This window comes from Thrips palmi, unplaced genomic scaffold (assembly GCF_012932325.1).
Source record: "Thrips palmi isolate BJ-2018 unplaced genomic scaffold, TpBJ-2018v1 HiC_scaffold_7, whole genome shotgun sequence".
Classification (NCBI taxonomy): Eukaryota; Metazoa; Arthropoda; class Insecta; order Thysanoptera; family Thripidae; genus Thrips; species Thrips palmi.
In genome coordinates, this window is record NW_023144634.1 from 6,027,109 (window position 1) to 6,045,347 (window position 18,239).

General features: G+C 55.9%; 2 protein-coding genes across 2 annotated transcripts in view; both read left to right on the forward strand.

Moving 5' to 3' along the window:
* The window catches only part of LOC117652873, a 48,931-nt gene that overhangs the window by 13,671 nt on the left and 17,021 nt on the right, over positions 1 to 18,239 (forward strand). The window contains 1 exon segment of the mRNA XM_034398050.1: positions 13,098 to 13,365. Within this exon segment, the coding sequence (XP_034253941.1) occupies positions 13,117 to 13,365 (249 nt within the window). The 5' untranslated portion in view covers positions 13,098 to 13,116.
* LOC117652740 (zinc finger protein 239-like) lies at positions 2,974 to 4,137 on the forward strand. Its single transcript, XM_034397831.1, has one exon. It carries the CDS (start codon positions 2,974 to 2,976, stop codon positions 4,135 to 4,137), a length of 1,164 nt encoding a protein of 387 aa, XP_034253722.1.

The window sequence follows — 18,239 nt, forward strand, 5'->3', positions numbered from 1 at the left end:
GCCAAGCACCGCGAAGTCGAGGCGCTTTTGCCTCGTTAGGGGCGGCCGAGAGTCGAACCCGGGGCTCTATCCGGCCCGATCGGGGCGGTCTGCCAGTGAAACTGGGGAATCGCTCCACGGCCGCGCACATCGCGTATACGGACGGCCCCCGCGCGGCCGGGACTTAAGGCACGGCCCCGCCGCTGCCCGGCCACTGGATCATACCGGCCGGGCTTAGCCGTGTTCCCATGAGAAACCCTGCTTGCCTGTGCGACTGCTGGCGGTGCTGCTGCGGCGTTGTGACCTTTACCCATTTCACAAGCATGTCCCTGTGTTGTTTGTGGGAGGCTGTGTGTCGAACCGAAAATCGCCGTCCGATTGGCTGCCTGGCTTCGCTCGCGGGTGACTGTACCCGCGTAATGCAACCGTCACGGAGAGGTGGCCGTGGCGCCCGGACGCGCCGTGAGTGAGGGAAATACAAAAGTCGCTGCCGACTGGCCGAAACGGCCGGGGATGGATAACCTCCTCTTCCTCCCCCCCTTGGGCCGGCCCTGGATCCGCCACTGGAGCGGTGGAAGTCTGTTGCTGGACGGGGAGGTGCTACACTGGAACGGGACTCGTATACTCGATTAGAGGCGCCAGCACGGCGATCCGTCGGCCACTCCGTCGGCGATTTGGCGGGACTTGCCGCGCTCGCACGCGTTTTGAGTTGCACCGCGCGGTCGGCCTTGCGCCACGCCGTGCCGTGCCGTGCCGTGCCGTGCCCGCGCGTGTTCGCGGCCGGGCTCCTGTGGGAACGCCGCGCGCTCGAAATTTGATCTGTTTTCCGTGGCGCCTCGAAATGTGCGCGCTTGCCTAGTGTTCTCACCGCGGCCTGCCCCCACACGCTTGCGCCACGCTGCGACGCCGCGCGCCGCGCCGCCGGCGTTCTGAGGACCACAAATTTGCAGCCGGCTGCGTCCGGGCGAACGGGCGCGTGCTTTCGTTGGCGCTGTCTCTCTCCGCCTCGCTGGCGGCCCTTGGGGGTGCGAGAGAGACGGAGCGGCGGCACACTGTTCGGAATGCCGGGGTTTGAGGCGTTGGGCAAGCCAGCCTAGCCGCGCCTAGCCGCGCCCGGGGGCGAGGGCAGGCGGGAGCGATCGACGGGTATTTGTGGTCTGCTGGGCGCGCCGGGTGGAGAGGTGTGTCGTTACCCTTTTTCAGGTTGTTTTTTCAGCGCGAGGGTGTTTTTTTTCCTTGGCGCCTTTTGAAGTGTCGGTATGACAAATAGCGGGTGCGGTTGATCGCGCTACTGTACCGCGGCCGCGGGGCCGCCAGACGCTGCTCTTTGGTCTGGGTGGGTTCGTTCGGCGAAGCTGGTTGCTGCACTGTAGGGACGCTGCCTTTCGCGGCGTCGCCGTGCCATTCAAGTCTCGTCACGCCGCGTCCCGCCGCGTCCCGGCGTGTCACGCTGTGCCCGACCTACTTGGCCTCGCGTGGGCCGAGCCCCGCCGTCCCCGCCGTCCGCCCCGACGGATGATGCGCGTGTGCAACACCTGTCTGTCTCTCTCGCACCCGCGAGCGTGACCGAGACGACGCTTTGGAATCGGTCTTCTGCTAACGAGCGAGGCGCCTCGGCTGCTGTGTGTCTGTGGCGCGCCGGAGGCGAGCGCCTGCGAAGTCGAGGGTAGGCCGCCCCGCCGCACGCGGGCGCCTGGCCGCGGCCTACCCAGCCATTGCCATTACCATTAAGGGCTAGCCGCGGAGGCGGCCAAAACTCTAGACGCGTTTTGAGCTCCAGAGTCGCTAAATGGGACTCGAACCGAACGTGTGACCCCACCAATGGATTGCTCTCCGAACGAGCAATCCATAGGTGGGGTCATAACTTCTGTTCGAGGCCTGCTTAGCGACTCTGGAGCTCTTAACGCGTCTAGAGTTTTGGCCGCCTCCGCCGGTTTCCTGGCCCACTGTGCCGTGCCAGCCAGTTGGGTTTGTGGAGCCTAGCCTCGAAACAAACGGTGGCCGGACACAAGTGTGTGAGCCCTGCTCGTGAGCCGCCGGCGGCCTGGCGGCGCGGCGAGCGGCCGACCCGGGTTCGATTCCCAGCCGCGCCTCGCCGCGGCCCGACCGCTAGGCCGCCAGCCTCGCCGTGTCGCAACGCAGACAATTAACCAAATGCACGATAGGCCGCCCGTCAGGGGGCACGGTAATGAAGCGCGGGTGGCGGGGCGGGGCGGGGCGGGGCGGGCTGCTGCAGGGGCTGGCGATAAAGTTGTGCAAGCGCCGCGCCACGCCGTAGTGTGTTTCGGGGCAACATGAAAAGTGACGAATCAGATGACGGGGTGGCCGTACACGACCCGGCCGCTGCGCGCCACGCGCGCTCATGCGGCACACCGCGGTGATCTTGTCTGCCGGTCCGTCCGTCCGTCCGCCCGTCCGCCCGCCTGCTTAGCGATCATGAGTCTTAGAAACGTGCCGTTAGTCATGAATTATGAGTAGCGCTGTCGAGATTTGGGTTTTGTGTGCCTTTGCTGTAAGTTGACGCTTAATGGCGACCTTGGTGCGCCGCCCGTTCACCTTTTTATCTCAGTTTGGCCAAGCGCAGCCACTGGCAAAAGTTGTGGTCGTTTATGACAATTTTTGACAGCTCGACGCGCCGGCCGCGGGTTCGCCTCCCGGCGTGGCCTGCGTGTTTTTGTCTCTGTGCGGGCGGTGACCAATTCAATGAGTGGCTCGTCTGGCCGCCACGCCCACGCGACGACGCGGCGACGCGCCACTCCCACCGCGTCATGACGTTGGTGTGTTTGGCCGCGCTGTGAGCTGTCGCCCTGCGGGCCCTGCGGCCACATAGGCGGCCACGGTGTGTTGCCGCGCCCGCCAAATGGTGCGCTTTTGAGATAAGATGGAAACGGAGAATCGGTGCGGTGCCTAGAGGCTGCGTGACTCAAAAGTTCCTTTCAAGTCCTCACTGCAATACAATGACTCTGATTTTGGAGGCTAAGTGAATGATGCCGTATGTTGCAAGGAGTCACAAGACTTGTGTTGGTGTTTCAGGTTGCTACTCGAACAAGGACACCAATGGCTCGGGATTCCCCGGCTTGTCCCTCGCCGTCTGAACTGGACGTGCCCTTCCGCCTCCACTCGTCGGGGCTGCCGGTTGGGGAGCGCGGTTCTTGTAAGGATGCAAGCAGTGTTCTTGGAAGTGAAGGAAGCTTCAACACTACGGAGAAGAATTTCAAATGCACAGTTTGCCTGAAAAGGTTTCAGACTGAATTACAGCTTAGAGCTCACCTGGAAGCGCATCTCGTGAGCTGGAATGGAGTCAAGATGTCAGAATGCAAAATTTGTTTTAAAAAGTTTTCTTACTCCTATATTAAGACGCATCTTATGACACACTCAGGCGAGCTCTATGAATGTGTAGTTTGCGCTGCTCAGTTCAATCTCTACTGCGACCTGAGAATTCATGTTCGCATCCATACGAGGGAAAAGCCGTTCGACTGCCCAGTTTGCAGTTACAAGTTTAGGACGGCATACCAGATGCGAGTTCATCTAAGAACCCATACAGGAGAAAAGCCCTTCCAGTGCGAAGTTTGCCCGAAGAAGTTTAGACAGCCAAGCCATCTTAGAACTCATCTGCGAACCCACACAGGGGAAAAGCCCTATAAGTGCACAGTTTGCAACAAATCCTACAGTGAGTCAGGAAATTTTAGGGTTCATCAACGAACGCATACAGGTGTGAAGCCGTACGAGTGCAAAGTTTGCAGTAAGAAGTTTAATCAGCCAAGCCATCTTCGGTATCATGTCCGAATTCATTCAGGAGGCCTGCCTTTTGAGTGCACATTTTGCAAAAGAAAGTTTAGACAGGATGGCACTCTCCGAAGTCACCTCAGAACCCATACGGGCAAGAAGCCTTATTCTTGCATTGTTTGCAAAAAAGAATTCACCACCGGTTCTGGTCTAAGGAGCCACCTTCGAGTCCATACAGATAGCAAGCCGTTCAAGTGCAAAGTTTGTGACAAAGACTTTCGCCATTCTTTTTCTCTAAGAACTCATCTTAGAGTTCATACGAAGGAGATGCCTTATGAGTGCCAAGTTTGCAAAATGAAGTTTCGTTACTCTTCTAATATCAGGAAACACCTTCGGACCCATTCTGCAGGAAGAGATTTGGCTTCAGTCTGAACGGATTCTTCGGACTCGTACAGATTAGCGCATTCCTTAAAGTTAAATCCGCATGGATGCCATTAATCAATATCAATCCATTTTGGGTGTGTTTTTATACTCTTGAGTGTCAAAAGGGAGTTCTCAATGCTCGTCTATTGTTTTCACTGAGTTAGGCTTGCGAAAATTCAGTAACCTCGGACCATGGCTTGTGTTTAAAGTCATCTTAAAACTTAGATTGTTAATAATCTTCTATTGTCGAACTTGCTTCGCTGACCTGTTGCGTATCTGACCTGACACACTGATATTTTTGTTGATAGAACTGTAATAATTGTTTGTAGAATTATATGGTGAAAGCATTCTTATTTTCTGGTGTCCTTAGTCCGCCCTGGTCCGTATTTGCGAAGGAACTGTTGCACCCAACGTGCTTCAGTGGTCTCTTTGCCTCGGCATGGCAAGTCGTTTGTGCCTGTCTTCACGGCGTTAAAGTGGACGCGATGAACCCCTCCCCTTTGACCCTGTGCCACGGTCTTATCTTATCGCTGCGAAATTTGCCACAAATTGAAAACGAAGGCTGTGGAGGTTCTACAAGGGCAGGGCGACGAGCACTGCCAGGAATCAATCTGCTGTACAACATGGGCAGTATCTCGCCTGCTTGCCCGAGATACTGCGCTATCGGGCGGGGCGCCCGCGGCAGCGTACAGCAAGGCAGAAGCAGCGGTATGGTGAGGTCCAACTCGAATCGGTCTGGATCTTCCTTTCTGTCCTTGTTTATTAAGAACTATTTTCAGTTCATTTTTGACCCCGTTAAAGCTAAAAAAAAATACTTATCACAGTTTGCGAACATTTTTTCGGCTTTCTTATCGATACCGCGTACCCAGGCGTGTACCTGTAGTTGGTTTCGCTTGCGAGTTCTCCAAAGAGTTTCCTATCTAGCCTTATCTCTGGCAATCCGCTGAAAGTGTGGGCGGGTGTATCCTGCTAATGTTGCAGCAACTAATGCAACGCCGCGGGCTGAGCCCAGACTGCAGCATCGGAGGCGTTGCGGAGATGGAAAGATATCGAGTGTAGGAAGCCGGGCAATCGGCATGGAATCTAGGCAGCAGAATGGTTCCCCAAAGCCACGTTATCGACGCTGTAAAGGTTGGCGCGGCGCGTCACTGCGGAGGCTGTAAAGAAGTGCATCTGCTGCACGGTGCGCCAAAGTGGTGCAACTGGTGAAGGTCGCCGCAGATGATGCTTTTGATAGCGCGCTCACACACTGCAACGCGCGTAGTTAGCTGACATTCAGTTTACGGCGCCTCACCTAGTGCCCTACACTGCAGCGCGCTGGCCGTGGGGGGCGCATTTTCACTCGTGATGATCGTAAAGCTGAGAATATTGTCGCGGCGCGCAGTAAAAGTCGGAACAGGTGGGAGTTGAACCCGCGGTCATTGTCCGCGCAGGCGTGACCTATTGTTGCCGCGCATATGGCTCACTTACGCCCGGCCGGCCAGCGTGCGCCGCGTGCACCGCGTGCGTGGCGGTAGGTCAAGTGCCCCGGCCCGTTAGGCTGCTTCACGCTCTATTAGGAGGGCGGTGGGATTGCCAGCAGACGACGCCAGCAGACGACGCCGGTCTGGCTAATCATGCAAGCTGCGGTGGTAAAGAGAGCTATGTCCTCAATCAACAACCGGACCAGAACCGGACCGGATAAAGATCAGCTCTTTTCTGGGGCTTTCGTGACCTTTCGCAAATTGCCAGATGGTCATAACGAGTGTTATGACGGGGGCATCTTAAAACAACTTGAGCCGCAGTGCGCATGTCCGAGAGGGGCGCAGGTTTCGCACTGGAGAGGGGAGAGAACCTCTTAAGAGACGGTTAGAAAAATAAACTTCTTTTTAAAACATTTGAAAGGTAAGAAGGGTGGAGTCTGATGCAGTATTTTCAGTACATGGGGACAGTTCTGGGGACAATCCTTTTCGTCAAATTCAGACCAATTAATGATCATCTCGCCACCACCTAGATCCTGACTAGTTTCCTGTCACGCAGAGTGTCTATGGAACCGCAGAGTATGAAGGTTTCCTCCACCGCGAAATAACAGAAAACGCCGCAGGATTCTCGGTTAAGGAGGCCTCGTTATCCGAATGTGAGTCCATAACCGACTTTCTGGCATTCCATGGGAGCCGCGGCGCTTCAAAGTGGGAGAGCTGCGTTTTGTTTCCTGGGTTTTTGCCTTGCCTTCCGAGGAGCGGCGGTCTTGGCCGCGGCTGCCGGTCGGAGGAGGCCAGGCACCGGCAGCACCGGCCTGGCGGGGCGGGGCTTCGCGCGTGTGTGTAACGGTCCCTGCTGCCTACCCACCAGGGGCGGCTGGCCCGCCAGCCCGGCCGCCGCTGCTCTCGCTGTAACGGGACGAAAATTACCCTACTCGAGGCTAGTCCAACAGCGCGGCCAGAAATCCAGTTTTATGACTGCAGTGCGAATTGACGTGTGTAATGAATTCGGTCCACGTCGCCGCCACTGGAAGATGGATGCGCCTCGGCGAGGACGTGGACGTCGGCAGCCCAGCTAGGTGCGCCAGGCCGCGCAGGCACAGGGGATTTAGCAGTGGACTTCTTTGTATGCCCCGCGGCGTTCGTGGTACACGCGGCGTGCAGGGTGTTGCCCGTTCGTTTTCGGAGGTATGCGGCGCCGGCAAGCCGCGGCAAGCACAACAAATCGTGGCCTACAGGCCTACAGGTCGCAGGTGTGGCCGCAGTGCTCACAGCGGTGCAGGATTCGGCAGGATGGCTTGGAAATCTGGAAAAACGCATCCAAGGGTCACGTGACCAACACGTTCAGCAAAATCTAGTCCACCTCAGAAAAGCTTGAACTTCCTCGCTGTGCCGCTTGCTCCCTGTAATTCACTTTTCGGACACAAAAAAATAATCCGAGAGATTATTCTTGAGGCGAAAAAACCGCAGAGCAAGGAGAGGATAACGACTGATGTTTTTCCGGATGCGCGGGGCACAGCTTAGCTTATTGAAGGGAGATGTGTGGTCCGCAGCGGCGTGACTGTAAAGTGTGTTATTAGCAGCACACCTTTCACAACGCCAGTACATCCAGTCCTGTTGGTTCGCGGCGGCTCTTTAGTCCGCATCAGTGTCAAGTATTTTAATTTTGCTCCGTGCGCTCCTGTGAGAGTGTGAGTGAAGGAGGAGAAGGGGTGCTCGACGATGAAGTGCCCCGTCTTTATCGAAGCATTGGCCAGATTGGATCTGATTGGAAGTCCTCCAAAGCGACGGACTTCCCTGAGTAGTACTGTCACGGTGAAGTACGCAAATGAACTTAACGAAATGAACTAAAGCGCACGATTGTCAACAGCGGCGTTCGGGCCGGGGGCAAGGCCCAGTCCCAAGGCCCAACGACGTGTGCTGCTGCCTCGCGTGATGCCCGCAGGATGTCAGTCATCCGCATCCGCTGGCAGAGCCAATGCAGAGCCAAAGCAGAGCTCTGACGGCCACACAATTTTTGCCGGTCCGCCGCGGTCCAAGTCCAACAGCACAGGCAGAGGCTGCCGGCCCTGCGGCCCTCCGTCGCCATCTGGTCACTACCCCCTCCCCTCTCCCCTGGCGGGGCGCATCCGGTGTGCTGTACGCCGTAAGGCCATTGTTCCCTCTCTGTGCCATTCCATGTTGGGGGGGGGGGCAAGGTTTGTACGGTAAACGCGCTCCAGCGAGCCGGCCTGGAGTTTTGCTCCAGGTGATGGGATGCTCCATGACAGTGTGGCGCGGGGGTATGCAAAAGCCTTGTCCATTCCGGGAAGTCAGCGGCGCGTACACTGCCGTGGATCCCGTCGAGGGAGACGCGGTTTCTGGAGGAACGCGGCCGAAAGTGTGGGAGACAGAGTGCACACTCACGTTTTAGGGGGCGTTCTAGGCTGAAACCTTGGTTCCTGGGTAATGTTTCTACTGTCTTAAGCCTATAGCATCGTTTTGGCATCGTATTCCAGGGACGAGATCACGCTCTTTCGGACACGCATCCATTTACTGAATCCCGATGGCAGGCCGAGAGGTGCACGGATATGAAGAAAGGCCCGATTTCACTCTCATGCTGCCAACTCTTTCCGGCGCCGCGTCACAGTGTGCCTTGCTGTGCGTCGCGGGGTCAGGTCGTCGCGCCGGGACTCGGTTTTGCTCCGCTTTTGTGTGCGAGCCATTTTGCACACACGGCACGCTTTCCCTTCCGAAACCGCGACGCGCGCCGCCCCCGCGCCGTCGCACAGTGGGCCAGAAGACCGGTGGAGGCGGACAAAACTCTGGACGCGTTTTGAGCTCCAGAGTCGCTATTCAGGCCTCGAACCGAACGTGTGACCCCCACCAATGGATTCCTCGTTCGGAGAGCAATCCGTTGGTGGGGTCACACGTTCGGTTCGAGTCCCATTTAGCGACTTCGCAGCGCAGTGCGCCAGCAAATGTGGGGGACCGTCCGCAACAGTAACTTTCGTGTCATCGCATTATTTACGAACGGCCCCCCTCAGTTATTTTTTGCGAAGCAGTGCGTTGTTACGAGGTGTCGTGATTGACGGGTTGCGTATGTGCACCGCGTGGCGCGGCGTGGCGCGGCACGGCGGGAGGCTGATTGGCGCCTAAGTCGCTCATTGGCCGTCCATTGAGTCAGATGACAAACCGCAGCCGCCATGTCTGGCTTATTGCGTCCGCAGGGACACCGCAAGGGCCGCGGGGGCCGACGGCGGGGCCGCGAGGCGACCGGATGGCCGCTGAGGCGGGTCCAGAGCCGGGGCTGAGTTTTTGCCTTCGTACAGCGCCAAAGTGCGGCCTTTTGCCTACGTTTCAGGCGGCCAGCGAGGAGCCAAGGAGGTTCAATTGTCGCTCCCCCCCCCCCCCCCTCTGGATCCGCGCCTGTCTGTATACGATGGGAGCCCCCATGGCAACGCCAGCCGGCGGGTCACGCAGGAGAAGCAGCAGAAGAAGAGGGATAAATTAATAGTGCTTTTGTCTGGTGCAGGCTTTTGCAGTGGCGTTAACAACGTGGTGGCGTGCGCTGCGCGTCGTGGGGGGGGGGGGGGAGTAAATCGCGCCCCGCGGACTGGCCGGCCGATTTGAGGCGTGTACGTACGGCCGTTCCATTGCATCACGGGCCGTTGCCGTACCGGCCATGCCGCCTGCATGGCGACCTTTGGGGCCTCGGCCTTTGGGAAAGACTTACCGGGACCCGCTGCCCACAAGCGGGCTCGGGGACGTGCCCGAAAATAGGGCTTGGCTCTTTTGGACCTTTTCATACCGTAAAGCGCCGTAAAGCTTGATGTACGAAAGTTGAAAGGAGCGTTCACCAAAGTCCGCGCAGACGTCAGAAAAATAAGACGAGGCAGCACATTCCTCTGGCTGCAGCGGCGGCCCCGAGGTCATGGCCCCCCCCCCCCCCTCCTGGCCGCAGGGACCCACGCAGCAACAATTACAACGGGGAGCCCTGTTGTTTGCTGGGGGGAGTTGCCGACGGAGTTCCCTCCCGCGACTCGTCGTCCTAAACGGCTCAATCATACGCCTTCCCCGGGAACTTATGACCTCTGCGTTAATCGGGGTGTGCCCTGCTGAAAAGAAAGACGCCAATAGTTTTCAACTCACGCGCGGTTCCTTTTTTTTAAAAAAAAATTTTAGTTTTAGGCGTGGATTTAAAGGTGGTTGTAATGAGGGTAATTGACCTCTCTTCGAGCATAAGTACCATCAATTGTGCAAGTAGGAAAACAGCGCTACTTTCCATATTAAAGAATCGCGAGTCCGTGCCTTTTTTTTGGTCTTTTTTTTTTTTTTTTTTTGCTGTGTGTTGGTGCGGCTGATACGAGATATGGATATGATCTGACTGTCTCGGTTTCTCCTGCACGGGGCTCGCAGGGCGTGTCGCGGCCTAGAGGGGGCTGGAGCCGTGCTGGCCTTGCTGGAGCCCCGAGCGAGAGGCGCGGGTGTGTCATTTCACTTTTGCTTCGATTAGCTCTCTCTCTCTCTCTCTCTCTCTCTCTCTCTCTCTCTCTCTCTCTCTCTCTCTCTCTCTCTCTCTCTCTCTGGTAGGACGAGAGGGAAGTCCGCTCGGAGCGAGCTCGAAGAAGGTCACAATGCTCCAGTGCGCGTCGCCGTGGTGGACACGGCGGTGGGGCAGCGTGCCACGCCACGCCACGCCCCGTTGCGCTTCGTGCCCCGGCCACGCCGACGACGCTGGCGGTGGCCCCGGACGCCCCGGACCCCCGCAATGCGGATATACGTCAAGCCTCTCGGCCCGTAACCTGGACGACTACTGACGGACGATGCCCCCCCCCCCCACACACACACACACTCCGAAAGAAAGGCGTTTCTTGAAATTTTGCAATAGTGTGTCAGTATCTTGGTTTTCAAAAAATTCTGTCAGTTGTACGAATGTGACCCAAGTGTCGCCGCAAATGCTTTGCCGTGGACCACTCCACTGGAAATTGGCGCTGTGCACTGTAGGGACCAATCAGGATCCTCTGCCGAAACGCCCAACCGGCCCCCTCTTTTTTTCCAGGGCGTCTCGCTGACTTGCATATTTTAACTGCTTTTGCCTGTGCATGACGTCGCCCCGCAGCGGCGAAATGCACGTCGGTAATGACGGAAATGAGCGCCGTTTCTGCGTGCGTCTCTGAATTAGTCCTACTTTTGCCCTTTCCGCCGCGATGCGTGAGCGAGGAACGACCGTCTTTTTTTCGCGCCGCCGATGGACGCGTTTTTTCACTCTGCCGATGGCCAATTTGGCCGCGATGGCTGCCTCGTGATGATAATGATGACGGGGAATGTGTTAATGAGGAATGTCGCTTTGTTGTTCGTGGAATTGTTATGTGCGGGCCGGGCGAGGCGGGCCGGGCCTAGGCCTTCGCGCCTCCAGATCCATCATTTGCGACACAGGTGCACGCTTTCTGACGTCACAGCCGCTCGGAGAAACTGGAGCGCGGATAGGGCGTAGTGGAGGTGCGGCTCCAGGGAGGGGGTGAGACTAGGCCGCCTGGAGGGTAGGCATCAGGCACTACTTCGCCCCTGTAAGAACAGGCACTTGATAGGCTTGACCAGGGATGACCCTCTGTCGATTGGCGGCCAAAGTACTACCTCCAAAGTCCTGGATCCTGGATCCACGGCGGGCGCAGCCCAAGCATTGCCGCTAATGAAGTGGAAAGAAGAGAGGAGTGTTCGCAGACCACGTGACCAATTAGAGGGTGTACCCTGACGAGTGCGGTACACTTTCACGTTGATTGTGTTTGGTTTTGTTGTGTCGAACAAGCTCGTAGTTCGGTCCGACACGACGGAAAGTAAGAGTCGGTGTGCTACGCTCCTCTCGCTGCGCTTTTTTCGGTCGCGGTCTCTGTCGAGAACGCTGCGGCACTGCGGGGTTGGTTCGAGCAGTGAGCTCAAAGAGTTTGACTAAATCGAAAGTTTAAAAAAATTTGTTCAGTTGTAAGTTGGTTGAAATGGTTTCGAGGTATCGAAGTTTGGCAGTGTGGCGCCGTCGCGGGGAGTCCCTCGGCCCGCGTGCAATCAAGGGCCGTTGCGTCACCCGGAGGCACTGCCTCGCCGCCCTGCCGCCCTGCGATCCGTGTACACTGTAGGTACGGAGTTTGAGAGCGACGCCCGAGTTTAGGACGTTGTTACCGTCAGCGTGGTGGCACGCCTGGCTCGCCGTGTGAATTATGGCCGCCCGGGGCTTGGTGTGGCGGTGTTGGCAGCACTGTGCTGCCGCAGTGTTGGCAGCACCTGTACTCCCTCTCATTAGAATTCGAAAGATTAAGTTTTGATTATGAGGGATTATTGAACATAATTTGAGCGCCGGCCTCGAAAGAGCTGTCAAAATGTCAAAAAATCAAGTATTCCTGATTTTGGGCGGCCACTGCGTCCAATCTAGCTGATGTTTAAGGCCTCCCTCAACGCCCTGGTATTCTGGAGACCATACTCTTTCATACCACGTCTTTGACCCCAGCTAGTTTGGCAGCAGTAGCCTCACAAAGTTGATCAAAAAAAGCGAGTGAATCTCCGAATGAATGATTACGGTTTTGTCGGAATGTTATCTCACTGATTTCCGACTGGGCGTACTTGTGTCAGTCCGTTAGTGCTTCCGTTGGTCTTGTCTGTCTGTCTGTCTGTCTGTCTGTCTGTCTGTCGTCTGCCCGCCTGCGTGCGCGTGGTCCGACCGACTTTGACTTTGAGTCGGTGTGGGTGGCGGACGCGTTGTGCAACCGACCTGGGGTAACTGGGAGCCGCCGGGTAAAGCGGGGCCTATCGTGCCGCGCGTGTCACGGGTAACCGAGGTAACTGCCTTATTATTCTGCGGCAGGGGCCAAAAATATGGCGTTGTTGCGCACGCGGCGGTGTCGCCATTTAATTAGTGTCGGTGTTAATTAACAACAAAGGGGGGCGGTGCACTCTCTCTCTCTCTCTCTCTCTCTCTCTCTCTCTCTCTCTCTCTCTCTCTCTCTCTCTCTCTCTCTCTCTCTCTCTCTCTCTCTCTCTCTCTCTCTCCCTCTCTCTCGTGCCATCTTTTTGTTGAACGCGCGTAATTGCGTGTTGTTGCGGGGGGCCACAGCTGGTCCACCTGAGCCGGGGTCGCGACGCCCCCGCAGCCCCTTTGCCCCGCAAGCCGCAGTGCACTGCCGGGAAAACGACTTGGAAAGTGTAGAGATGTTGTCGAGGTGCGGCTGGAAACTTGGTGTCTGGGTTGCTTACCCTGGCTCCTGCGTCGAAGTCTCCGCCATGCCGCGAGAGTTGTGTTTTATGCACGCAGACTAACTTAGCTTGCCGAGGAGTCTTCTTATGAAGTGATGTTGAATCTATTTGACTAACGTATTGAGACCTAGAGTTGTCCCACTAGGGATCGGTTTCCATCCAACTGTCTTGCAACTCAAGAGTCTCTTGAAAGCGAAGTGTGACTTGGCCCTGCACTGGTTCTGCCGTCGGCTACTAAGCCTGCTCATGGCATCTCTAACGACGGTCCCCTTGTTCTGCCCGCAGGATGCCCTAGCCAGTGACCATGCCGGGCAACAGCCCCCGCGAGGGTGGGGTGGCGGCCGAGCCGGCCGTGCTGGCCCCCGACAGCCTGGGCGACAGCGTGGGCGACAGTGTGGGCGACAGCCCCACCCCCAGCAGCCCCGCCACCAGCCCCACGCCCAGCAACGCCAGCAACGCCAGCCCCTCCAACCTGGTCGACAAGATGGAGTCGCAGCGACGGCTCAGCACCTCCTCGGACGCGTCCTCCTCGGGCCTCAACGACTCGCAGAAGGTGAGCGCATCCCTTGCCGTGCAGTCTGGAGTCCTATACAGACCATGCACACTGCATACAAAACAACCACTCAAACGCTAGACTTTTTTTTAGAGAGAGGTGGGGTCTTGATGTATTGCGTGAAGAGAAATGGAAATGGTCGTATAACTTAGGCCCCGTGGCATCACACACGCACACACACACACACACACACACACACACACGAGCCCACTAAATGGCCCCCGGTCCAACCTGTGCCTCCTGCATTTTTCTCTGCAACTTGTCATTCCCTTATCGGTAATCGTAGAGCGGGAGAAGAGGAGGACCCCGTCCGCTCCGGGTGACCCGTCGTCACCTCGCACCACAATGGCGTGGCCGTCTCACACACACACGCTCACACACGCACACACACACACACACTCACACACACTGATGTAGATCTCCGTTATATGGACGAGTGTGATTTTTACAGGCTTCAGGATGGCAGTCTATAAATTAAAAGGTTGTTCCACCTTTGTGTGTGTGAGTGTGTGTGTGTGTCAGTGTGGCAGGTTAATAGACCGGTCCACCACGCCGCGCCAGCATTTCTGGTCGATCACGCCAAGCTACACCGAAGCCACGCCAAGCTGGCGGCCCGGGCAAATTTTCGATTCGATCGTTTAATTACTGTGATTGGCTCGGCGAGGCGGCCCGAATACTGGGCGGTGCAAGAGGCGTCTCGTTTCCTTTTTTTTTTCAGAAAGAGGAAGGCATTTTTACTCTGGAAGTGACTGCTGTGTGCGTGTGTGTGTGTTAATAATGATCCTTCTTCCGCCGTTTTCCCTAAATCGTTATTATTTGGGAAGGAACCCTGCGATGGACTTAGGCCAAGTCGTTGATAGGACAAAAAAAAGCATACCAGGGCAACATTATCTGCACTGAAGAAAAATTGCCAAGCAGGACATTTGCACGTAAATCCTGTGTGTAGCTCGCAGTAAAATTCTGTCCTGTTTTCACTGCATGCGCTTCGTCTCTCTTCTGTGCATTTTTTTTTTTGTTCTGGCCGTGCTGCAAGTCTCTTCGATTATCGATGGAGCATTTTGCATATGGTGGCTGCGCGTTTAATTTTCCCTCCAATGAGGAAGACGCGCTGTGAAGGCGTTTCATCACCGCGCTGCCGATTGATTGGTTGATTGTTGCGCGGATCTCATTTTCTCCGGTCATTTCACCTAGTCGGAAACGGCATTAACGTGCGTGTGTGAGTGTGTGTGTGTGTGTGTGTCAGTTTTTGATGTGTGTGTGTGTCTGTCTGTGGTCTAGTGTAGGTTGGTCTGCCTTGCCCTTTGCGTCGTTTGCCCCTCTCCCAAGTTGCACACACTCTCTCTCTCTCTGTGTGTGTGTGTGTGTGTGTGTGTGTGTGTGTGTGTGTGTGTGTGGTGAGTGTGTGCAAGTGTGTGCGTGAATCTTCCGCATCGGCTGGAATGGATAGATCACCTTTGCTTCGTGAGTACTTTATTACGTCCGAGCAGGGCTCTAGCAGGGCTCTAGCCGGGCTCTAGCAGGGCGCATAGCATGATAAAAGACCCGGCGAGGAGAAGATGAGGTCTGCATGCAACGTTTCCCTCCCCGCTCTCTCGGTTCTCCTGTTGCGCAAGGGCACGCCATCACGCTTTCTGCATGACAGGGGTCTTCTCCTCCATCTGGAACTGGGACGCGCGCCGCTCCTCGTGTAGCTGCGACCAAAAAACCGCCCTCGTGAACAGAACAGCTAGTTTACGGAAGGCATCCGTCAAGCCGTGCCACACTCGTGGAGTGGCAGATTGGACTTGTGTGCCCGCCCATCCCTGAGGGTTCTTATTAGAAGCAAGGATTTTTTTTGGTTCAAGCCGTTATTTTTTAACTTCCAGAGTTTGAATCTACTTTGCCAAAGTGCTGTTTTTTTTTTTAGCAGTTGAACACCAAGATTCGCAAAGATATCAAAAACAATGAGACACGTCCATTTTTTTCCCGAGGGTCATTGGTTGCAAGGTCATCTCGAGATTAAGTCAGCACAGCACCGTGATGAAACCGAGGCTGCCGCCCCCGGCTGCCTTTTAACTCCTCGTTGTTTGGCTGGCTGATGCCTCAATGCTCATCCTCGAAAAGCGTCCGACCTTTTGCCTGCAGCCCCGCGGCGGACGGAGCCCCGTTTTGCCGGCGACGGTCCCATTGTTTCCCAACACTCTGGACATGATTTCTTTGGCGGTCGCTTGCCCCTTGACCCTGGCCCGGGGCTTTTCATTCTTACGTATTAGCGACGCAAGTTCCATATCCCCTCTGCGAGCTGACCGCATGTGGACGATGGTATCTGCGGTTGTTTTTGACGTTGCTCTCTCTCACACTCTCACAGACACACGCGCGCTAGCCACACCGCAACTATGCTGAAGATTCCGGAAGTATCATCTATCCCGTGCTAGCCAGGCTAGTGCTAGGCCAGTGCTGGCCGCATATATATTGTTGGCTAAGCCGCGCTGCCACGCCGCCGAGGGTTTTGCCGGACAGGCCGGCCACTCACGCACAGCCTTCTTTTTCTCGTTGCATCGCTATCATTACGGCGGTGAAAGTTTTTTATCATTTATAGAAGGCTCTGCGAGGCATGGTTGATAAGTGCAGATTAAATGGGCACGCATTGGAAAAAGTCACGTGGGATTTCGTGCGGTGGTTGAAAATTCGGGACTAAGGGATTATCATTTGGTTGGTTAGTTGATGGTTCGTGTTTTAACTTCCTGGCGATGCAAGTTGTAATGAAGTGTTTTGTCTTGTTGCAGGTATATCCATGGGTACATTACGCTGTGAATTGTGGTCTAGCCGTAAGTAACAGTACTACTTCAGTCAAAGGCATTCACGCCAGGAAAATGACTCACTGATTTCTCGCTTCTGAATTATATTCGAAAAAAAGTAGCTCCTCTTCATTCCCTGACGTGCATGCTTCTATCCATATTCATACTAGGCTTCCGTTCTCGTTTACATGAACGTTATGGCGCTTTGGTGTGGATATTTATTCCGGCTCGTGAAGCACTTTGGTCGCTATAAAAATCGTCTGTTCACTGTTCTTTCCTAGGAACAGGTCGTGCCAGCCGCCTGGGGGTTCGCTTGTTTTTTTTTTCTTTTCCTGCTTTTTAGGAACGTCCATGAAAGACATGAGGTTTTTTTTCCCTAGTGGGACGCGCCTGTTGGTGAGATGGGTCGGCTCCATCTTTCTAATTTATGCTCGGTCCCTTTCGTTTTGTTTCATCCGACAAAGTTGTGTGTGTTATTGTGACACCGAACCGTTGAATCACCCTTTCAATTTGGATAAGCTGCTTCTATCGCTATCGTTCTACTGTACGTGCCTTGCCAGGACACCGCCGCTGCTTGTCTGACAGTCGGCCGCCTTGCCCACGGCTTGCGACATCCTCATCACTTCGGGTGGTGACAAACGCCCCAGGCCCTGGGTGGTCGCGGTGACGTCTGTGCCGCTCGGGGAAGGTCCCTAAATGTGTTGACCTTCCAGTGCAGCCGGCTCCGACCTTCACTCACCGTGTCCTAAAAAAATGAAAGTCAAATCAGCGTCGAATCCTCTCATTTCAGTGGCGGCGTTGACCAAATTGCGCGGATGCAGGTCAACTGAAGTGGAGGACAAATGCCCCTCCTCGCCCCGGGGCCCGCGGCCCCGCCACCTGGCCGGCCTCTGCAGACTGACTCGTCGCTCTGTCTCTCTCGCACCTGTAGCCGACGCCCCACGGGTGCGAGAGAGACAGAGCGACGAGTCAGTCTGCAGAGGACCGCAGAGAAAGTGTCCCTTTTATCATTAAAAGCGCGGCAAACGACACAGTGCACCGCCCCCGGTTCATTTATTTCGGCCGGTCCTCTTTGCCGGCGAGCCGCCACAAGAAATGTAACACTTTCTCCCTCGGCCAAAGAAGTCGTGCGACAAACACGGCCCGAGGAGGATATTGTCTATTCTTCGGGTGGTGACAGTTCGTCTCTTTTTGCCGGCCGGCCTGGCTCTGGCCGCGCGCTGGCCTGGATACTGTTGGAACTGGTCCCGCGCGGCCGGCATTGAAATCCCCCTCATAGTCGTGCATCGGTCTAGACCTTGTTGTTGTTGTTGTTGTGTCAGGACGGGAAAGTGGCGGAATTGGCTGAACAAAGGACATTGTCTAATTCCCGGTTGGTGCGCAGGGTGACTGCTAGAGGGCGCCAGTGTCGCGTACAGTCGCGGACGGTCGCGGACTGCAGAGAAGGCCGCCTAGAGGCCGCCTTGTCGGAGAGGACTTACGGTGGTGGTGTTCCAAAGTAAGCGGCGGAGTGTCGTTGGCTGCGGCGCGCTAATAACCCTGCTGGCTTTGGCTTCCCCGTCTGGGGAATGAATTTTTGTTGTTGTTGTTTGTCAAAATTGTTGCCCCGCAGTGACGCCGGCCGCCCGACGGTGTGACTCTTCTAACACTTGTTGTTGTTGTTGTTGTGCAACGTGTACTAACGAGATGTCGCTGCTCTTGTTGATGTTTGCTCCTCTGATGCCGCCGGCCGGAAGTGCGTTTTATAGCGGTGCAGGAAGGAGCGCGCCTCCAGGTGAAACTCCCTCTCCTCCTCCTCCCATGCAAATAGGCGGGGCGGAACGAGACAGCGGACGGGGCGGCGCGGCGGTGGAGCTCCAGATTTTAAAATCGCCCGGAAAATCAAGACCGAGAAGGGGGGGGGGGGCAATTATTTCCTCCCGCGGAAGGGGTTCGCATTTTAGCGGGAACGTGACCTAGTTCGGGGGGAATTCAAAAGTTTTCGGCCTTTTCGTAGTTGGAAGGCTGCTGTGTCACCGATATTGTCAACTTGAGGCAAAATAGTAGCACAACAAATCTTGAATTTTTTTGTTTTTGTTCCACCTTAAGACTACCTGC

What these genes read in the sequence shown, in the direction of transcription:
- LOC117652740 (XM_034397831.1), top strand. Translation starts at nt 2,974, where the DNA reads ATGTTGCAAGGAGTCACAAGACTTGTGTTGGTGTTTCAGGTTGCTACT.